Raw genomic sequence first — 20755 nt, forward strand, 5'->3', positions numbered from 1 at the left:
TGTTCATACCAGCACTGTATGTTGCCTTCAGTTACAGTAGTGGAGGAGGTAAGGATGCTATTTTAAAACATCCTACAGAGGAGGATGTTCACAGGAAAAATGCTAACAGTATGGCCATCAGATGATAGTGAGATAGAGTTTGACGTGATAATTAATAGAAAAAGTAGTCAGTAGTAATCAGCTCTGAGAAACTAGATGTAAATGTGCTGCACGTGTGTGCGTGCATGTAGGCGTGAGCTCAAGAGAGTATGCATGTGTGGTCATGCCTCTTATGGGTGAAAGAGGATGAGAGGAGGCAGGAGAAAGAGGGCGAGATCTGCTGCACAGAGAGAAAGAGAGATGGAGAGCACAAAATAACTTCAGGCAGGCTGGTGGGTAATGAAATGAACGTTTGAAGCTTCAGAGTGTTGTACATGTTTTTTAAAATGACAGTATACTCACTGCTATGCTTCTCTGTAGACTGAGGAGAGGGAAACTGACAGAGATTAAATTTATCAGCGTGTGCAGTCTACTACTACTCCTGCTAGTACTATTATCATTGTGTGTGATTGAACTTGAGAAAGAAAGCCAAAAAGATCTTCGCAAAGTTTCGAAAGGGATTCTGGGTGATTGGAGTCGATGAAAGAGCATAAGGAACGAGCACATGGACAGCATATTCAGTTCAAGAAAAATGCAGTTGACGGCTCATGGAGGACACATTAATACAGTTTGTTAATTGCAAAATTAGTTTTTATGAAGAATATCAGGGCATGATGCAGTCCATCTATACTGCTACACAATAGATGTTGATGATGGTAGCTGATATGATTTTGTCTTTTTTTAATTGAAAATGCTGACTCCAGTTAAGCCTCTTATGAATTAGCACCAAGGAATTTGGCTGACGGGACCTGTGAGATTTAATAGCCATAAATAATTACACTTGAGCAAAAGGATTTATACGGTAAACCTCATTTTTATCCTTTAAAAACTGACCACTTGAACATTTCTTGGAAATTCAAATGTTAGTGAGTGGCTACACTAACAAGATAACCTAAAAATAAAAACAAGCTACATCAGCTTTTCAGCGCCAGTGCACACTGAATAAAACACTACAGTATGTTTTGGAGGGCATTTATATGTATGAGTCATCAGCTGAGTCATACTTTTTCTATCTGTGATGCTGAAGCACAAACGCCAGTCGAACCTCCTTTCTCTCCCCCCTCCACGGTGCCCTAAACCCACCCTGTTTGCCTCTCTGCTCCCTCCTGCTTTCTCCAGTCACTGCTTAGCAGATGAGTGTTTAAAAGATGGGGGGAGGAAAGGAGTGTCTGTGAACATTTTTCCGGCCACACTCCCTGTGGTGGTATGTTTGGAGGGAATCGCTGGAGAAAGATGGGTTGCAGAAAATGTGCAAGATTTGACCACAATACATTTTCAGCCAGTCCACAGATTGATTTGAGTTTATTAAATTTTGGCTCATTGCCTCTCTCTGCTGGCCAACAGTGCAAATCAAAGGCAAACCGCCCTCTCAGGGTGCCAAATGTTACGCTTCCTCCCTGCTGTGCAAGCAAACAGCATTTTCTTCCCTTGCATCCATGTTCTCTCAGGTACTATTCACTTTTCAGCCTGAATAAAAGTGCATTTCACAAGGCTCTCTCTGGTCATTAATGGGGTTGAGGGGGTCAGGGGGAGTGACTGACTCACAGCAGTGCTTTTCAAAGGCATGTAGAGGCGATGACTGTGGTTTTTGTTTGTGCATTTTTTTAAGATTTTCATGCTGTATTTCAAATTTAATGTGAGACTCTTTGACAGTATTTCATTATGAATTGCAGATTAAACTGTATTACGGTTCATCTGTGATCTGACTGAGTTTCTGTTGAAGTACTTTACAAATCAGATTATTCAAAATGTATAATTATAAATATTCAAGATAATAATTTATCTAAAAAAATGTAACTGGCACAACTAGCAATTCATGGTTGGAAAATGTTTTTACAGCGAAAAGCATTTATCAATAGACTTGGCATCAGGGACACAGAGGTCACACCCACTTGTTTTTAGGAATGTGGAGGTTTTCACAAGTCTCCATTTTACAAAGAAACTGCACATGCACAAGCTGGAACTGACGAATTGATTAACGAACTGTTTCAGCTCTACTGCAACCCAAAAGTGGTTCTTATTAATGGTTTACAGCTGATCTATAACTACAATTTTGAAGTCATTTACTTGAGTACTTACATTTTCTGCTGTTTAATACCTCTACCCCACTACATTTATTTGACATCTTAGTTACTTTTCAGATTCATATTAATAATATAAAATATAAGGAACACATAAATTATGATGCATTATTATGGACAAAGATACATGTTAGATAGGCTACCGGGCAAAACACTGGGAAAAAACAAGCTCAATCTTTACCGATTGCAACATTTAAGTACACATTAATGCATTGATAATTACAAAATAATAATAGAAAGTAAGACTGAATGAATAAACTGTAATGTACACAGGTTGTGCAGCAGTAAATGTATATGTTTAAAGAGAACCAAGAAGAGGATGTAGACAGTTAATGCAGAGACATTTCTATACTGTTGCGATGGTTTAACTCCCTACAGACAGGTTGTAAACTCAATTGTGTATGTGTGTTATATATACACACATTATATAATATATGCATGTAAATAATGTGTGTGTGTGTGTGTACATGTATTTGTGCATGCAGTGTATGCTGTTCGGAAAAGGAAAATGAACTAATTATCATTTTCAACATAAAGCATAGCAGAAATACATTTTTGTTGCAGAAAACCATGCCTTAAATGAATATCTCTTTTGAGCTTTAAGGTTAATTCTCTCATTCTACAATACCTCTTTTGTCTGCTACTGTCAAACAGATATATTAATCACGTGTAATACCATTATGCACACCGTACTTAATCCATTTATTTTCATTACCACGATTATTTCAAGGGGTTTCCCCGTGACGCTGGTTACCTTTGAGACCCGCGCACTAGTTAACGGGAGCTCTGTCATTCCGCCTGTGCGGATTAATCCGTGTGTGTGAGAAGGCTCTGCTTGTCAGTCAGACTTTGAACGGGGCACTGGCGCTCATCAGTGCTAATCTCCGGCCGTTGCTTGTCATCAACGACGCCGCTGCTGACAGTTTCCACCGACCAACTCAGAAATACATAGATTAGGATGAACAGTTGCTGAAATAGGAAGGAAACCCGAGGGCGACACCGGAGGGACCGAGCGGAGATTAAACGTTAGCTGCGCCGTTTAACGTTCACCTTTCTCGGGAGTTGCGATGGTCCAGTTAAGGGATATTTTTCTAGCCTTGCTTCTTGTGGGCTGTACAGGTAAGACTCTCTTATTCAGCACTCCCACACGATTTCAGGATAGAAATGGCTTTGTTTTCCTGTGAATATCCAATTCCTACCATTTCATAGTCATAAGCATCCACTCGCCTCCCGGTCGTCCCTCTCCCCCGCCCGCACGCGCGCTGCTTGGCAGGTGCAGCGGTAACGGTACTGCGACTGCTGCTAATTAGCTTACTGCGAGCTCGGTGATCTGTGTTTTAAGTAAAGGCAGCTTGCTGCTAATGTGTTTGGGAACCATTTTCTCTGGACACACACACACACACAGCACAAAAACACACACGCACACACACACTCAGTAGGCTACACAACGCCGCTCTTTGCGTGACCAGCCTGTGGGCTGACTTAGCGTTGTTGTACATTAAATTAAACATGATGCTCAGGACGGAGAGGCTTTTTAAATGGCGTAAGTATGATTGTGAATGTTTTGTGAATGGAAACGTGGCTTGTGGATTTATTTTATCCTCTATCTGTAGTCGTGCTGGCCGTCGGTCTCAGCCTGGTTGGGACGTGTTTGTTGTTGATGGGGAGTGATGCTGGACTCACTGTATTTGTACACACGTATTCTCGCTCTCTCCCTCGCACACACACATACACACACACACCCTGCTGGTTTGAGTCACGGTCTCCCAGTTAAAGGTATATTGTGCGAAATGAAACACGTGGCAAAGTCAAACGCACCTGCCAGTGTGCACAGGTGTGATGGCATTGAGGAGGGGTTCTTGATGCCTGATTGCATGCATGGGGGGGGGGGGGTCTTCCATGGGTTATTTGGTCTCTCTGGCACACTGATACATAGCAAGCACAACTTATTCTCTGAATCATCTGTTATGTAATCTGATGCTAGGATAAAGGCTTTGAAATTAGATCCTCTAAGTTGGTAAAATGTGGCGTTATGTAAGTCTAATTGAGAGAGTTTTGTGTCAAATTACATTTTTAATAGCCTTTGTACGCCCATTTTTTTGTGTGATTAAAATCAGTAATTCGACATGTGAGGCGCTTATGGCTGGAGTAGTACTCTCAGCTACAGTCAGGATCAGGGTTTTCATGGGATAGCCTTTTAATCCTTCATGTACAATCCAATATGTGCTGGGGTGTTCCTCAGGCAGGAGAGAACGCAGAGGGAGTGGAGCCCTCACTGCATTGTAATGGTAATGCAATATCTCTTGGGTTTATTGGAACATTATATGTAGAAATGAGAAGACCCTAATGATTGGATTCAGTCATTTCTTGTGCCATAATTTAACACAGGCATCGTCTAATGAATTTCACACATTTGCTCTGGTTAATTTCTGATGTATCGAGCAGTTACACTTAAATATATCATGTTGGAATACAGCTGAGTCAATTACGGGCTGCTTGTGACCATTGTGAGAAAACGCTCTCATTTAATGGAAGGATTAGATGAAATCTAAAAATTAATAGAGAATAAATTGAGCATCTACGGCCTCTGAAAATGCTCTATTGTGTTTGAGAGAGAAGTCTTTGTGTAGTTTGTAATCTTTGTGGAACATCTGAAGCTCTAAGAATGTGGACTAGAGACATATACCAACGCAGTTCTGAACCAGTTATATAATTTAGCCATCCATCCTGTTTTTTAGGCTGATATTGATATTTAAGAGTTTTAAATTGCGACCGTGTGTCTACGGAATGGGACATTTTGTAGTTGGAAAAATAAACTAGCACAAACTATGTGATGGTGACACTGTTTCTAAATGTCCCCAGACATTTCTGCATACCAGTTTCTTATTACTTATCAGTTTATACAAATCCTGGTTAATATATCAGCCCAAACAATTGGACTTTACATATATTCATGAGGAAAGAAGGAAGGAATTTGGGCTTTGATTTTGGTTTGAATCATATATGCAAGCATTGCCTTAAATGTACAGTTATGTGTGTACAATATTGGACAGTGTAGACAGTGATACAGTTATGTTGAATGCAGCTATAAGAGACAAGACTGCATAATTCTAGTGTTGTTGAGTCTATCATTCCCATTCTGATCTCGCATTAGGCAGACTACCTTTAATAAACTGATCACTTTCCTCACATAACTCAGCGCCTTCACTGAAGCTAAAATGAAAATGTTTGTGTTGTCTTCCTCTATTGAATCTGCATTTACAGTGTTTACTATGCTCTGCACAAATGTCAGAAATAGTACTTTTGTAAATGCCACATTAGTAGGTGAATACAAACCAAAGAAAACTGTGATCTTTTCGTAGATGATTATGTGGCATAGTTACAGTATTTATGACTGAAGTGAGATCGGGGAGGGATTAAGCATCTTTGTTTTGCCTTTCCTCTCTGGTTCTGGATACCTACTCTATGGGCCTGTTGAGCCTCTTGACATAATTATTAATTCATCCTCCTCAAGCTGATAGCTGGAATGTGGAAGGATTTTAAGGCTGCATTTCTGACGGAAAATGAAATATGGCCTCCAGAAATCAGAGTGAGAGAAAAGAAGCAAAACTGGGCAAGATAAGCGACGAGTTCCAACGTCCTCAACCAGTGGGACTGATGAATGAGTTGCAACTCTGCATCTCACCATATGGCTCTCTTGAACCGCAAAATGTGGCTCTCCAGTTTACATTAGGGTTGTTTCACTAGCCTGTGTTACATCATGAGTCAGATCACGTGGGGATGATGGCGTAGCTCCATGCTGCTCCATTTACAAAGCAAGATGGAAGCGTGGCTGTGACTGCAGGCCCGACTTACAAGAGCTCCAGACTTCTTTACGTCTGACTTAGCTTCATGAGGATGGAAATCAACATTGCCAAAAGCAATGGCTGCCAGTCCAACAGCTCCAACTTGATAAAATGATTATATCAGAATAGTGTGTGCACATCATGTACTGCCAGCAGTGTTTCCCATATTTAGAATTTATTTGGAAGGTCCACCAAAATAAATTTCCCTCCCCCAAAACAGCAAAGCCATGTAGAAAGTGATGCATTCTCTTCAGTCGCATGCATGGCCACAGCCAATGAGTTACACAATTACAAAGCTTGATTAAGTGCAGAGACCTTTCCAGTATGTCCCCAACCTAATGAGACCAATAATATGTCATTTCAACAAGGTCCGACCTTCCAGAGAGGCCGCAGTGGAAATGCACATGATAAGAGCTGCTATTAAAGTTTATTTTTATTGACGATAAATCCGTTATGATTTCTTTTGTGCAACTAGCAGCCAAACCCAAAGGTAATGGTTTACAGTTATATAAAACAGAGAAAAGAAAGCAGAAACCAGCAAATGGCATCGCTGCTTAATAAATGGCTCAAACAAATAATTATCAGCGTTGTCAGTTTAAGATTCGGTCGGTCAGTTCATCCTTTCAACGCTACATATCATCACGGCTTGGAATGCCATGTGGCTGCTAAAGCGTGCTGTATTAGACAAGTAATGCAAAACATTTCAGCATTTGATTAAAACCACCACAGAAGGAAAGTGTTTTGTTGTGGGAACCAGCCGTAATCTCTTATCAGAGCAGCAGCGGTGATGGTAGTGTCGAGTGCATTTGCAGACTTCGACTTTGAGTGTCAAGCAGTACTCTGGAAAATAGTATTAAAGTCAGACATGTGCACATTTGAAGAAAAGTCCATTAGGAAGATCCAGCCAAAGCAGGTAAAGGCCTAGTGTATCTTTTCACCTCCATTTTCTGTGATTTTTGTTTTGTCTTATCAAATAACCAAACCTGCCAAGAGCAGTGCATCTACTGACAGGCCACTGCGAAGCTTTAGAGGATGTTTATTGAACCAGAATTTGTTTCAGAATGGAGCTGATGATGGAAAAAGACGACTGGTGTATTGGGAGACAGTTTCTGGGAAACAACTGTCAGCCATGCTTGTTTTAGCTATTGTATCTATTCAGACTAGTAATTTCACCAAATTCATAAGCTATCTTCACTGTGAAACAGTCAGTGAAATACTCACTTTTTATAAATCACTGTGGACCCTATGAAGCCTTAAAGCTCCCATATCTCTTACACATCTTTTTTTTTTTTTTTTCTTTTTTAAAATCTTACACATACTAAGGTTTTTGTCCAGTATTAGGGAGCAGACGCGCGAGAGAGGCTGTGTTCCAGCTCAGACTACTTGACTCTTTTGTGATGGAGAGTAGATCAGACAGATCCAGGTCTGGCAGAGTTGAGAGGAGATGCATTGCCTAAGGACGCTAAAAAGATGACATTACACATGCACGTGACCCCGTGAAGCACTGTGGGAGGGACATAAACATCCTTTCCTGAGGGTTTCCTCACAGAAGAGACACAGGCTGTGAAAACTTTCTTCATATACATTCCTTTTTAGCAAAAGATTGCAATCCTGCTAACTATATACCACAGGATGAACATGCTAAGATCTCAGAGCTATCAGGAAATTAGAACAGTGTGTCCTTGTCATTCATCAAATTAAAAAAAAAAAGAGGCCATCATTGTGAGCACAGGATCCCTGTGGACAGGGAACCCTAGATTGGCAAACCTTTAGGCATTATGTCTTAGCATTTCCTCTGTGGGACAAAAGGAACCTATGACAGGGTGTTGCAGACTTTATCAAAGTATTAATTATCTGCTTGACATAGACGAGACTACTTGACACACTGATTACACACTGAAGTGATGCTAAAAGCAGGAGATTTTATAAATATCTGTTTACAAACAGCTGAGTTTATCTTTGATTAAAAGATTTTGGCATTTGGTCTCCAGTTCAGGCTACAGTCTCCTCCTGACAATGGTGAAAACAACTTCGAGCCATTTCCACATGGCTGTTTTCTCTTTGATTCTCATTTTCCCTCACCAGTCACCTTCAGCTATGTAAATGCTCGGTGCACTGTGCAAAATGTACTACCTTTCCTCTTTTGGCTATTCACTTGCAAATAAAGACTGATTTTACCTTTTGCTTTGGCTGTTATGAACTGAGAGAACCTCCTCTCTCCTCTTTCTGCCTTTCTTGTGTGTCGTATTTGTCTTATTTGGGAGGCACAGGGAAAGACAAGTCTCCTGTGACCCAAAAATAAGTCATCACAGCCCTGTCTATGGCCCATGTAGTCCCTGAAAGAGGAAATGAGCTTAGAATCGTGCCACTGTCCATGCTGAAAAGAACTGTGTGCCATTTTACAAGAAATAAAATGATCCTTCTGAACTCAAACTCCTAAAAGCAAGCTTACAGTATGTCTGATTTTAGAAAATGAGTCCGTGTGTCATCTTACTGTAATAAAGCAGTATGCTGCTGGCAAGGATTTAGCTCTCAACTTCTTTTATGTAGTGTGAAAGGAAGCAGTGTGTGTGTGTTCTCATGCATCCATGCACATCATGGTGCATTCATTATTGAAACACTATAGGATACATCACCATGCACAGAGCAGGGAAAATTTGGATTGCCATGCCGCAGGCTTTCTTTTTATGCAGTTACCATACTGTGTCACCCTCTCAAACATTATACTTCTCTGCAGGCTTAGTCATTGCCTGGCAACTTAGAGATACCTATTCACACATTCATGACATGCATTGATATTATTCTGGAAAAAAATCAATTATTAAAGTAGTAAAATGACACTCATTCAGCAAAAAAAGCTGTTATTTTTAATCTCTAATTGGATCACACAAGGAAGGCACTATCTCCAGGGGAGCATTAGCAGCTATAGCTGTGATCCATTCACTGTGCAGGATCCACTTTGAAATGATGTCAGTGATTCCCACAGATAGGCTGTACTTGGGCAGCCTGCAGAAGCATTTTAACAGTCTCTCAAGTATATTTTAACCATTCAACTATTTTACATGTGAAAAGGTTTGTCTGATGTAATGCCAAGCAGTGGAAAGCAGTGCACTTTGAGTACTTTATATGTAATCCTACACCACACTGATGACCCTCTCATTTTGCATACAAACTGCAAACTGTTTACTGAAAGTAAAAAAATGGATATGCACAAAAAGCTAATATATAATAATCACATTTTGTTTTTTAATAAATTTGTTAGCCTACAGCTACAAAGATCTCTTACACTAAGTGTCACATTATTCTCAGGTTGATGATATTTTATGGGTACATATGTCAGCATTAGGATTTTTAGAGGACTAGAAGGAAAAGAAAAAAAATTAGAAAGTGATAGCACTGGGGATGGGAGTTAACCTCATTTCATCCTCAGTCAAGCAGAGTAATCTAAAATTATGTAATAGAAAAGTCCAAAGATAGAAAGAAACCTACATGGCAACATGGCACCTCTTTTAATTTTGCAGCAAAACTGTGTTGCTCCCGCCAATATAAGGTCATGGATCATTTTATAGGATGTGCTAAATATGAAATATTTTAAAATATTTCCAGACTGCTTTGCATAGTCTAATTGATCATTATTGCTGCATTTAGCTATTGAACAATTGAGTTTGTTTTTTGATTAATTCCTTCAGCTTTCTAAACTACTCCTCTCAAGAACTTGCAATGATAACAATCAGCTGTTAAGGGTTTTTTTCTCATAAAAATTTGAACATCATACCAGGGTGATAATTCAGACACGGTGCAATCTGAGATCTTAACATCTATTTTGACCTTTTTTATCTGGACAGCACATGCAGGCCTGCGGTGATTGATCCCAATGAATAATGAATGAGTAATGGAACGGACATTAGGCCATCCCTTAATGACAGTTGCCTCTGCAGTCCATGGAGAAATATTGCTGCTGTTAATGGACTTATGACGGATGGCATTGTGACATTAATATTTTTTGCATGTCTGTTTTGTATGTAACTGCTAAGTGGATTGTATTTAGTCAGGTATTTCCTCTAATACACATGGAGTCACGACAACCCTTTTTTTTCCCTTTCGACAGAGTGAAGCTTCACCAGGAGGGTGTAACACACAGAGAGACTCACATTATCAACCACAGACCACATCTCTTTTCATACACCCCAACCAATCACATGTAACCACTGAAGCCTGTATGTGGAAGGAATTCTGAGAGGCTATAAAGGATAATTTGAAGATGTTTTCATTGAGGGCACTGCATCGCTCACATTAACAGCCAATATTATCGAGAGTTAAATGCAGCACTTGGAATTCCTGAACCCAGCACACACCCACTGGACAGGGGGTGTAGCTAGAGGATTGGAGGGGATTAGAGTCCATCTCTGAGTCAGAGGTCACTGGAGTACTACAGTTAACTCCTCAGTGGTAGAGTGTCAGCATTGGATGAGATTTGTTCTGAAAGGCTCAAGGCTTGTGAACAGTGCACTTTGTCTGGTACACCACACCCCCTCCCCATTGCTGGGGTGTTTTCTGACTATTGTGTAAATGTACTGTTTAGTACCTCTTGAAACCCTATATCAAGTTGCTGGGAGGTAACTCCAACCTGTTGTTGAACTTTACATTCACCATTGTGTGAAACAGTTGGCCAGTTGGACAGATTATTGAGAGAAAAGCTTACAACAGTGTTTCCTGTGTATAAGGTACCCCGTTTGAATTTTTAGCACAAAGTCAAACATAGTCAGTGTTGGCATTGGATCTCTGATGAGGGTTGACTTGTCACCTTCACTGTCTATGATGTTAGATCTATATCAAGACACTGTGTTTGGTGATGGTAGCATGATGTTAGATTTACATCACTGAACCCAGGAGTTTACTGCTCAGGTTTCACCTTTGGTTGCACGCTTTGGGTATTGATCCAAAGATAAAGTTTCTCTGCAGGGTGGCTGACTCACTCTGTGTGATATAATGACTTAAAAGGGTGTCTTGGCTTTGATCGATGGATCTCCCTGGCTGTCACACTGCATGGTTAACACACCTCAGTTACAACTTTTTTGCCCAGTTTGACTACAATAACTGACAGATGTGACAGTGGAGTATAAACTCAAACAGCCTAAAAACACCCCTAAGGCTCAACTTAAGAAATATACTGAAGCACTGGGGTTTTGCTCCAGCTTGTTTGTGCATTCCATCAAACACAAGCTGCATGTTTGCAGGTGGAAAGCTGGGGAGGGTTTTCATCCTGTTTGGTTGCGGTGCCTGTCCAGTGGAGGTGGAACTGGGAGGGACAGTGTAAACCTCCAATGCATTATGCCGTAATGTTGAAGGATGTCAGTGCACATGTCTATATGCAGCTCTCCACAGGTTAAGAGTAGGGTTAGCACAGGGTATAGAGCTTTCCATAATAATATAAAAAGGAAAATTCTCTAAGAAAGTAGGCTTTTTAAAAATTAATTTCCCAAATCTTTGCACCACAAAACTGGCAAAATTCTTCATATTTAACTTCTATATGTGCAAAGCTCCCTGTACTTTGTTTGGATGACTGAACTGATGCCTCATAGATTACTGAGTGTTTGTCCATGATTATGATTATTTATTATGGAACTGCTAAATATCGTGAACCCATTCTGTATGTACCAAACTGCTTAATGCAGGTAAAAGCAATTAGCTGTAAAAGCTGAATTGGAAAAAAAACAACTTTTCACCTCTGAGATAATTGATATGAGACATCCCATATTTAATTAAATAGCCAGGTCTTATATTTTCGATTGAATGAATTAAACTTACAGATGAGTTGTAACAGTTCCCTTGAATTTCAGTATTTAGAGGAAGTATTGGTATTGATCCTGCCATTGATCCTACCTTTAAATTTTGACTACTACAATCTTAACAATAGCTATTCCTAGTCAAGATAGTGTGTAATGGAGAGTGAGAAGTTAAAAGGGGAGGAAGGACAAGAGAAGACTTTGAAGGTTACTACATAATGGTTGTATTTTAAGCTCAGCATCTCCCTTTGTCAATCCAAGACTTTTCTGGTTTTCTTAAAAATAGAAGAATGAAAATTCAATATCCCAACAAAACTTTTGTATATAATACAGTGACATCTTTTGAATCTAACTTTTCTGTGTATGCTGTATGTTTGGCATCTTGTCTGTCTCTCACATTCCTCCCCGAAGGATTTCCTCTCAGTATGACACACTGACTTCCACAGCCTGAAAGCCGTCTTGCTCTCTTTGCCAGCAGAAGCCGGATGTGTCATGAACCCCATTGTGCATCTTTTCCATGGATGTCATAGAGTGCAAAGGCAGATGACAGGCCCTCTGAAGCAAATGAAACTATCTCACATCACCAGTCATTGTGACGAGTCCTGCATAGATATTGGTATCTATGCACCCTTCAAATGTTTGATGTGGTAGCACAACATCTGGAAGAACCACCAATGAGAACCACTGCAGTTACCTTCACTGTTACCTTCATTGTAGGTAGTATTTACTCATTATTGCAAAACTGCAATCTGAAACAGTAGATTTGTGTTTGTGGTCAAAATGCTCACAACGCGGTACGCTTTCATGGTGCTTAGACCATATTCCTTACAGCTTCTTTTTTGTCTTTTTGAAGGTCATTTTGTAAAACATTACTTACTTCTGTATTAATATTATTAGGCACACAGTGTGTTTTGATCGTGCGTGCATGTACGCTGTTCGCAAACAGTAATAATCCCCTGTATTCTCAATGGCATACTGGTGACTTGCTTACCTACTCCCACTGGAGACTGCTTTACAAACAACCACTATTAGTGGTGAGAGAAGATCTGTTAAGGGCTGTTCTCTGCCTTATGACAGCACATGGCCGCTCTCTCTGCCTGAGTGGCTCCAGTAACACGCAGTTAAAACACATTTTGACTGAACAGGGTCAGTGCGCTGTTTCACTAGTGGATGGAAGCCACCGTGGTGTAGCATTAAGGATGTTTGACATCAGTTGTTTTGGGGCTCAATATCATTTGTCTGTCTTACTGTGCCATATTGGAAAATGTGTTCCCACAGAGTTTCTTGTATATTGACACTATGGGGAGGCTGAGTGAGACATATAAGCATCCACACATACCATATGTTCTATATTTTCTTGCATTGTTGGTTGTCTGGACACATGTCTGTATTGTGTCCAGACATGTCACATATTGAAATCCCAATATGGCCAAGTACAATATGTAAATTGCAAGAGGCGCATTTTTTTTGAAAGAGGTAAAATGTGTCACACCATATCATTATAAATGAAGCAATGTGGTGCTACAGTAAGGTGGGTGACAAAGACAAACGCACTGCAACGGCCCAAGACATTTCCATTAGGAGAAATGTGCTGCAGCCACATGAACGATGCCAATTCAGAAACACATACAAAAAACCAAAACAAATACAACAACGGAAATGTGCTGCACGTGATAAAACATCCTGCAGAAAGCAAAAAACAAATACATTAACAACAAACACACAGGAAATGCAGAAACGATACACAAACTCCAAAATGTTTTGGGCTGTTGGCCACCGTACTAGAGATGCCCTGGCCTACAAATCATATTCTCTAGAAAAAAGGGAATTTCTTTGGTACCCAGCAAAAATCAAATCACCATTTCTGTGTTTTTTTTTTTTTTTCTAAAATTGTGACTCATATCACAATCACAAGATCTGTCAAAAGTAAATGTAATGAAATCTTTTCCCTATCTTTCCTGATCATGGCTGCATTTTGTACAGAGCACTGGTGCTACAGAGTTTGAGAGTTTTATAGCATAGGCCACAAAATTGTAGCATGAGTATAAAACATCTGTTGCCATCTCTAAAAACAACAACAGTTCATCACTTAAACAGGCTTGTGACTGGCAAAGGACATTGATGTTGCATACATAGCACCATTCCAACCTTAATGAGAAATGTTTTCAGACAATGTTTGCCCATAACAGTAAATTCCAGGGACATAACTCCTCCGGTCATAGAAAACGTCCATATATTAAATTTAGAATGAGAGGTACAAATCTCAGTTAATTATCTGTCATCAGTCAATACCATTTATATTAAATTCATCTTGAGTATTAGTTTAGAGTTTGGAAACAATGAACAACTGAAAACTAGAATCAACAAGATTTCTTTGTTCTATAAGAGAATGCAACAGATTCAAGTCACTGGCCACAACAAGGGTCTGTGAGCGGGCATCACTTAATTAAAGGACTCATTATATAAGGGTCGTCTCCTCGAATCATTTCTGGAGCCTCCCTGCATCAGCAGCAGAACAAGGGCTGCTGTTCCCCGTCAAACCCAGAGAAATCCTCCTTAACTTGATGTTTCGCTCTTACTTTCATCTGTTTCTTAATTTGCTTTTTCATTGTGATCTTCTTTGTGGTTTTGGCTCAAACCACTCAAAGCATTTTACATCACAAGGCAGCATTCATACACCGGTGGCAAGATGCCACCTGCTCGTCACGAGTAATAACCATTCACACACGCAGTCACTCCCTGATGGCACAGCATTGGGAGCCAGGATACTTCGATCCTTCATGTAGATTGCAGGGCCAGGGATTGAATCACCGACCCTCTGATACGTGGATGATCACTCTACCTCCTGAGCCACAGCCACCCCTAGATAGATACATACATAGATGCATCTCTGCCACCATCATCTTTCAGCAGTGTTCTGACTCCTTCAAATAGTAGAAAATGCCAGACTTATTCAGATAAGACAAATGTTTTTATTTAAAGTTGGTAAGATGCTGAAAAATGATATATACCAATCATCAGTCATTTTATGCATTAATGTGTGATTAGAGGTATGTTTCTATTGTTCATCTCCCATCATCTTTCTGAAGTTGAAACTTTAAAATTGGTTTATCACAATGTTTTAGTGCATTTTGGTATGAAATCACGCATTTTTAATTTAAACAAGTATCCTTTATCATAAATACATATCTGACATTTGCGACAGACCAAATTGGAGGAAAATCAGCAGAAAATTCAGCAAGTTATGATTCTGATTGTGCCTTGATTGACTTACATGCATTAGGAGGCATGCCTTCCCTGTACCAATATGGCGGTTGTGCACTTGGAATTGTGGAGATTGGTGCTCAATGTTTGAACTCTACATACAACATATATGTTGCACCAACCACCTGCTGAAATAACGGTTGTGACTGGCTAAGTGTGAATGTAGTGTGTGCTCCCTATCGACGTCGACAGAACAAGTCCAACACCTTCAGTTACTGTATGTACTCTAAGGGAGTGCCCTCATCAGCTCAGAGATTACTGTTTTAGTATTGATTTGTCTTCCTAAATGAAAACCACTAATTTAATATAGCAATGGTTATAGAAAAGAAGCATTTCAATTTCAGTTGGACTGCAGTATCTGCAGTTTGTCCAAAACAGGACATTGTAATGTTTTGTGCAAAATATACAACCGTGTTTTCAAGTTTATGTTCTTGAAGAACTTAATTGGAAAATTAGCTTGGATGAGTGCACTGTTGAATGTGTTTTGCAACATGAGACACTGTGATTGGAGGGTGTCACCTTAGAGCTGCTGTATTACCTTAGGTCTTCCCACAATGCCAGCATGCTATATGCTGCGGCAGCTATGGCGGGTTTGCTAGTGACTCAAAGAGATCTTGTTCAAATAACCAGAGGAGAGTTTCTATTCTTAACAAGTGGCAAGAGCATAGAGGTGAAATGCACACTGTGTTTACATACACTGAATAACTAGGCTAAGGTTTTTTCAGGTGATCTGTTTACGTGCACCTTTTATAGTCTGTGACTGTGTCTCTCTGTTGCCATCAGTAAACTAATATCTGCAGAGTACCGTCTACATACACAGTGGTGAGCATGAAAAAAGTGCTGCCACTAGCTTCCCAAGTTGTAGCACTAGCAATTGTACTCCTGAACGAGACCTCACAAGTGGAATGTTATGGCTTGATTGAAGAGGAGTAGTTGAAGTAGTAGTCGTTGAAACAATTGTTAGACTTGCAGATGTGTCAATGGATGATTGTGGAAAGGTGTTAATGCCAGGGACATTCTGTCATGCCAAGGTCAAAACGATTTTTTCATGCAGACTGATTCCTAATTTCCTGTGACTTTTTAAGTCTTGCTTTTGGTAGAGGTTCTGTGTCCCTTGGAAAAAATCATATATTTAAGTGGGAACTTGTTCAACATTTTTTTATTTTAAAAATGTCAGCTGTCATGTTGCTGGCAAAAAGGGCAAATTAAAATCTAGATCGCAAACTAAAATTATCCAGACATTCAGTGTGCATTTTAAGAAATGTCCTCAATGTCCCTACTGTAGTCTGTCATTTACTCTTTGTGTAATGACCTGTCCACTATTGGGGTATCCTTATATTGCTTTTGGCATCAGCTTGTTGTAGAGTTTTATATCTTGTGCACTGATGACACGTGTACATAAATGAAAACCCCCTCTGACACTGCGTTCCCCCCTCTGAGTTCAGTGTCCCAGTTTATAAAAAGGAATTTCTCAAATGTCTTAAATCGACTTTCTCAGATGACTTGAAATTCTTACTTTTGAATTCCCCAGGTTTTTTTTTTTTTTTTGCTCCTGACAAATTTATTCCAGTCGTGGAGCTCACAGGATTTGTAACAGAACATTAAATGAACTGCAGCTCAAACGTGCAGTGTATAATGCCTTGTATCTACCTCAGACTGAATTTAATGAATTTTAAGGCAGGTGAATCTGTAGTAATGAGCTGACTTGACTGGTTGTTATTATCTGAAGGTCAAACAAATGAGACCCATCAATAGCCAACAATAAGAAATACCTAAAAACCACCGACAGTCAATATGACCCTTAAATCTATGTACCACTGGTAATGAAAATAGTTTAGTCCACTTAGCTGAAACTGGCACGTCCTCCTATATGTATATTGAGCAGCTATAAAATGAGAACAAAGGCAATACCCCACTCTAATTCATCACAGCCCTGTTTTTAAGTCCCAAGATTAATGGTGATAGTCTTCACTCTCTGTAGATCTCTCCGGAGATTCTTAGCCCTGAGGAACAGAGTAGCCAACCCTCTGGAGGCTAGCCTTGTCCCAGTGTCTATTTTTACAGTCCAGCTTCTGATTGGCCAACAAGGTGTGTGTGTCTCGAAGCTCATGTTGTGTCATAAGGTGCCTCTGTGCCATCTGTCGCCCTCAGTGGAGCCGTTGTGAAGACAGACCACGCCTAGTAAGTCTGTCTCAGGGAATGCAAAACACAACCTTGGGCTTTCCTTGCTCTTTTGTACTGACAGCTATAGCAAGAACATGAAGGGAATGTGGGATCCAGCTTCCCAATTAGTGCTTTTAATGAAACTAAAAGTCTTTTGCCAGTGAAAAGGATTGCTTTTGTTATTTTTTCAACTGTATGTGGTGCAATCATGCGCATTGAATTTTGATGCTTTGTATTTCTTGAATGTGCAGTGGATTTGTGGAGAAAGGAACACCTCACATGAAACATATAGACATGAACAGATTTGCTTAGCAGGTGTAGTGACAGGCTGTTCATGAGTCATTGCTTGTCTAATCAGAGTATGAATTTGTTGTCTCACCAGAAGTGCTAACTGATTGAGTCACAAGATTTGGCCGACTGAAAGATAACACAAAACAGCATTATTCTTCAGGTCGAATGAACTTTACTGCCCTTCTGCCTAAACCTTATGTTCAGTACATAGAATGTTTTCAACACTTTCATAACCCACCTGTCTGGGTTTCCTCTGGGTGCTGTGGTTTCTCACTGCACAATTCAGATTCTCTAAATTTTGCAAAGGTATGTGCATCCGACTGTGCTAACCCATTGACAGACTTGCCTGTCCTGGCCCTTTTGTCAGTGAATGTTGGGAAAGGCTTATTGAAGATTTGACAATACCGGTATCTCTTTAAAGATGTCTGATACTCTCATATGTCTTCCACAAGTGTTAATCTGAATAGGGCAACTTTCTTATTGATACACTCCACAGGTCACAACTGAACCAGCACAAGTTGGTCTAAAAAGCTTGACTAATGTTACTCATACCCGTCTAGCCTGTCAGAAGCATCTTCAATTAGTCAACGGCAACTGGAAAAATTGTGGAAGAGCATGGCGCTGTTGCTTGAGAATGCAAATGGCCTGCTGTTATGGCTTAGCACAATTAGATGTGGCATGGATTAATGAGGGACATCAGCGATGGCCTTGAACAACACAAACAAACCGGAGTACGAAGCATGCCCTTGTCTGGAGAGCATTTCCTGACCGTCAAAGAAATCTGACAATCTTCAATGAAAGTTTTTACTGTAAAGAGACTTAAGATGACAATTCAGAGAGTGAAGCTGAGCAAAAACATTTATAGAACAATGCTGCTAAAGTAATACATTAATACAATATGAATAGGAATTTTAAACTAAGATGTTTTTGAGATCTCAAAGCTTGTTTCAAGCTACTCACGCAATCAAATGCTTACTCATGTGCTTTATGTGAATGTGGTTGGCACTGCTGCCTCACAGTAAACAGTGTAGAGTTTTTACGTTCGAGTGTTTACACAGTTTCCTCCGGGTGCTCTGGATTCCAACCCCAAAGACATGCACATTAGTTATTGTACACTCCTGCTATTGCCCTTTCCCAAGGCGCTGGCCTCTGAAATGCTTTTAGTCCCTAGGCACTGCATTGTGGGTACTTCGCACTCCTAAATAGGTAGGATGGGTAACAATGAGGGGACAAAGTTCCCCATGGGGACTTGTAAAATATAACTAGTGTGAAATAGGATAAAACAAATGGGCTTCTTAGTGAAGTATAGATGACTCTTTTGTTACAATCAAAGGGTTTTAGTCTCATGTGGTTGGCAAGAGGCCGATTTTCCAGCAGCGAGATGCACTGCACGTACAGATCAGAAAGATGAATTGAACTGAAGGCATTTGATGATGGCACTTGTCTGGTTAGTTAGATAGAAAGAGATCCTGTGCATATAGATTCTCAAAGAGGCAGAAACTGTGGCAGACATGCAGCATACTCCTCAGCCTGTGAGGTCAAATCGGTGTGCTATATTTTGCAAGAAGCATGGCCACTTATACATAATTAACATTGAGTTATTTTGATGTTGTTTGGTGTTTTGAAATTACAGTTGATTAAAGTAGTAGAGTCTGTGTGGTGTTGTGTGCTTCACTAATTTTAAATCCACATCTACAAAGCAAGAAAAAAAAGTTTTTTGCAATGCTATCAAAAAGCCTGAAATGTATGATTTTGTCTTCTACTTATTGAGCATATTGATATCAATACAATAAGGAGCATCAAACCATGTTTAAAAGTTCACCATCATCACACCTTTTGTCAAAAAGTTCTCAGACTATTGCTTTCTATTGTTTTATGACCCGTCTGCTTGATGAGACCCTGAGCTGTAACACAGACATACTCATTTTTAGTGCCGTTTCATGTTCTGTGCTAAGTCTGAAACATTGTGAAAAATTCAGTGAAGAGATGAGAAGATAGAGGCTTTGATTTCAAAGTTGGTCTCTCAGTTCTGCAATAGATCTATTCGTCGTACTGGTAACTTGTATGTGGCCATCTTTAAAGCAGTGTTAGGCTCGTAAGCCATTTGGTCAAATGGGAAATAACAGTTTATCAGGTTCTTACAGAGCCAGAATAAGAGGCAGCTCATCAGGAACCAGTTTGATGCACAGCCACTGTTTTGCTTTGATTTGATTGGCTTATGGATAGAGAGAGTGTATAGTGGTCAGCAGGGACGAAATCTGTGGACAGGAAAAGACCAGCTGAGGCATCATCATCTTGGCCACTGTGGTGGGTGACCCTTGTTTATTTACTGGCAAAGGCAAATTTTACTGGCATTTGATACTTGGCAGGTGTTCATTTCAGACTCTGTTAGTATGGGAGGCGGGACATCAGTATGTGATTGACTGCTGGTGGATGATGTCCAAATGCTCAGCTGCAGCCGCCAACTGCTTCCATGCCAGCGAGCGAAAGGAAAAGAGATGGCCATGGTGAACATTGTTCAACACTACCCCGGTTATAGGATAGGTTTGGGCTTCTGGCGACCAGTTTCTCTGCCTGCTTCCAGCACGTTCACACGATTATCTCTGTCAGCTTCGTAACCTTGACGGAGATACGCTCATGCCAGTTTTTATTTTCATTAGTGGTTTAATCCAATTACTGCCCCGTCTGCCCTAATTTCTGATGGGTCTGCATCGTCTTCCTCCATTCATAGACGACTCCAGAAGTGGCTGCACACACTGTGTCATCCTACACAACATAATGAGTACTCAAGTGCTGCTCTGCCTCTCTGCCCTGCCCCTGGCTCTGTCTGGCTGTATCTGAAATGGTGCATTCCCTCTTATTGATCCTCTTCCTGGTGGAGTCACAGGCAGGCTTATCCGGCTCGTCCCAGCTTGTCTGCCCTCTGAATGGACACACAGAGAGAGCTGTGTGCATGTGCCAGGCTTCGGGGTTCTGTGTAGTCCCAGGCAGCTTGTGGCTGAGTGGTCATTGTGGCTCCCTCCCTCCTGCCCTCCTGCCCTCCCGTTCCCCCTTTTCTGCCTCTTTGTCATTACAGTAATTATTAGAGATGCATGAAATTCTGCACAGCATTAGCGTATTATATTTCGCTAAACCTTAATGGCTTTCTCGCTAGTGGCAAGAAGGCAGTTGCTTTGTGGGCTTTTTC

The 20755-nt window shown here is 40.4% G+C and overlaps 1 protein-coding gene across 8 annotated transcripts in view; it reads left to right on the top strand.

The window, feature by feature from the left end:
• Positions 1 to 3059: 3059 nt before the first annotated feature.
• The window catches only part of ncam1b (neural cell adhesion molecule 1b), a 70136-nt gene continuing 52440 nt past the window's right edge, over positions 3060 to 20755 (top strand). For all 8 annotated transcript variants that reach the window (XM_070970346.1, XM_070970341.1, XM_070970342.1 and 5 more), the window contains exon 1: positions 3060 to 3338. In XM_070970346.1, the coding sequence (XP_070826447.1) occupies positions 3287 to 3338 (52 nt within the window). In that variant the 5' untranslated portion in view covers positions 3060 to 3286. The remainder of the gene's footprint in view (positions 3339 to 20755) is intronic.

The sequence above is a fragment of the Chaetodon trifascialis genome, chromosome 9 (genome assembly GCF_039877785.1).
Source record: "Chaetodon trifascialis isolate fChaTrf1 chromosome 9, fChaTrf1.hap1, whole genome shotgun sequence".
NCBI classification, from domain to species: Eukaryota; Metazoa; Chordata; class Actinopteri; order Chaetodontiformes; family Chaetodontidae; genus Chaetodon; species Chaetodon trifascialis.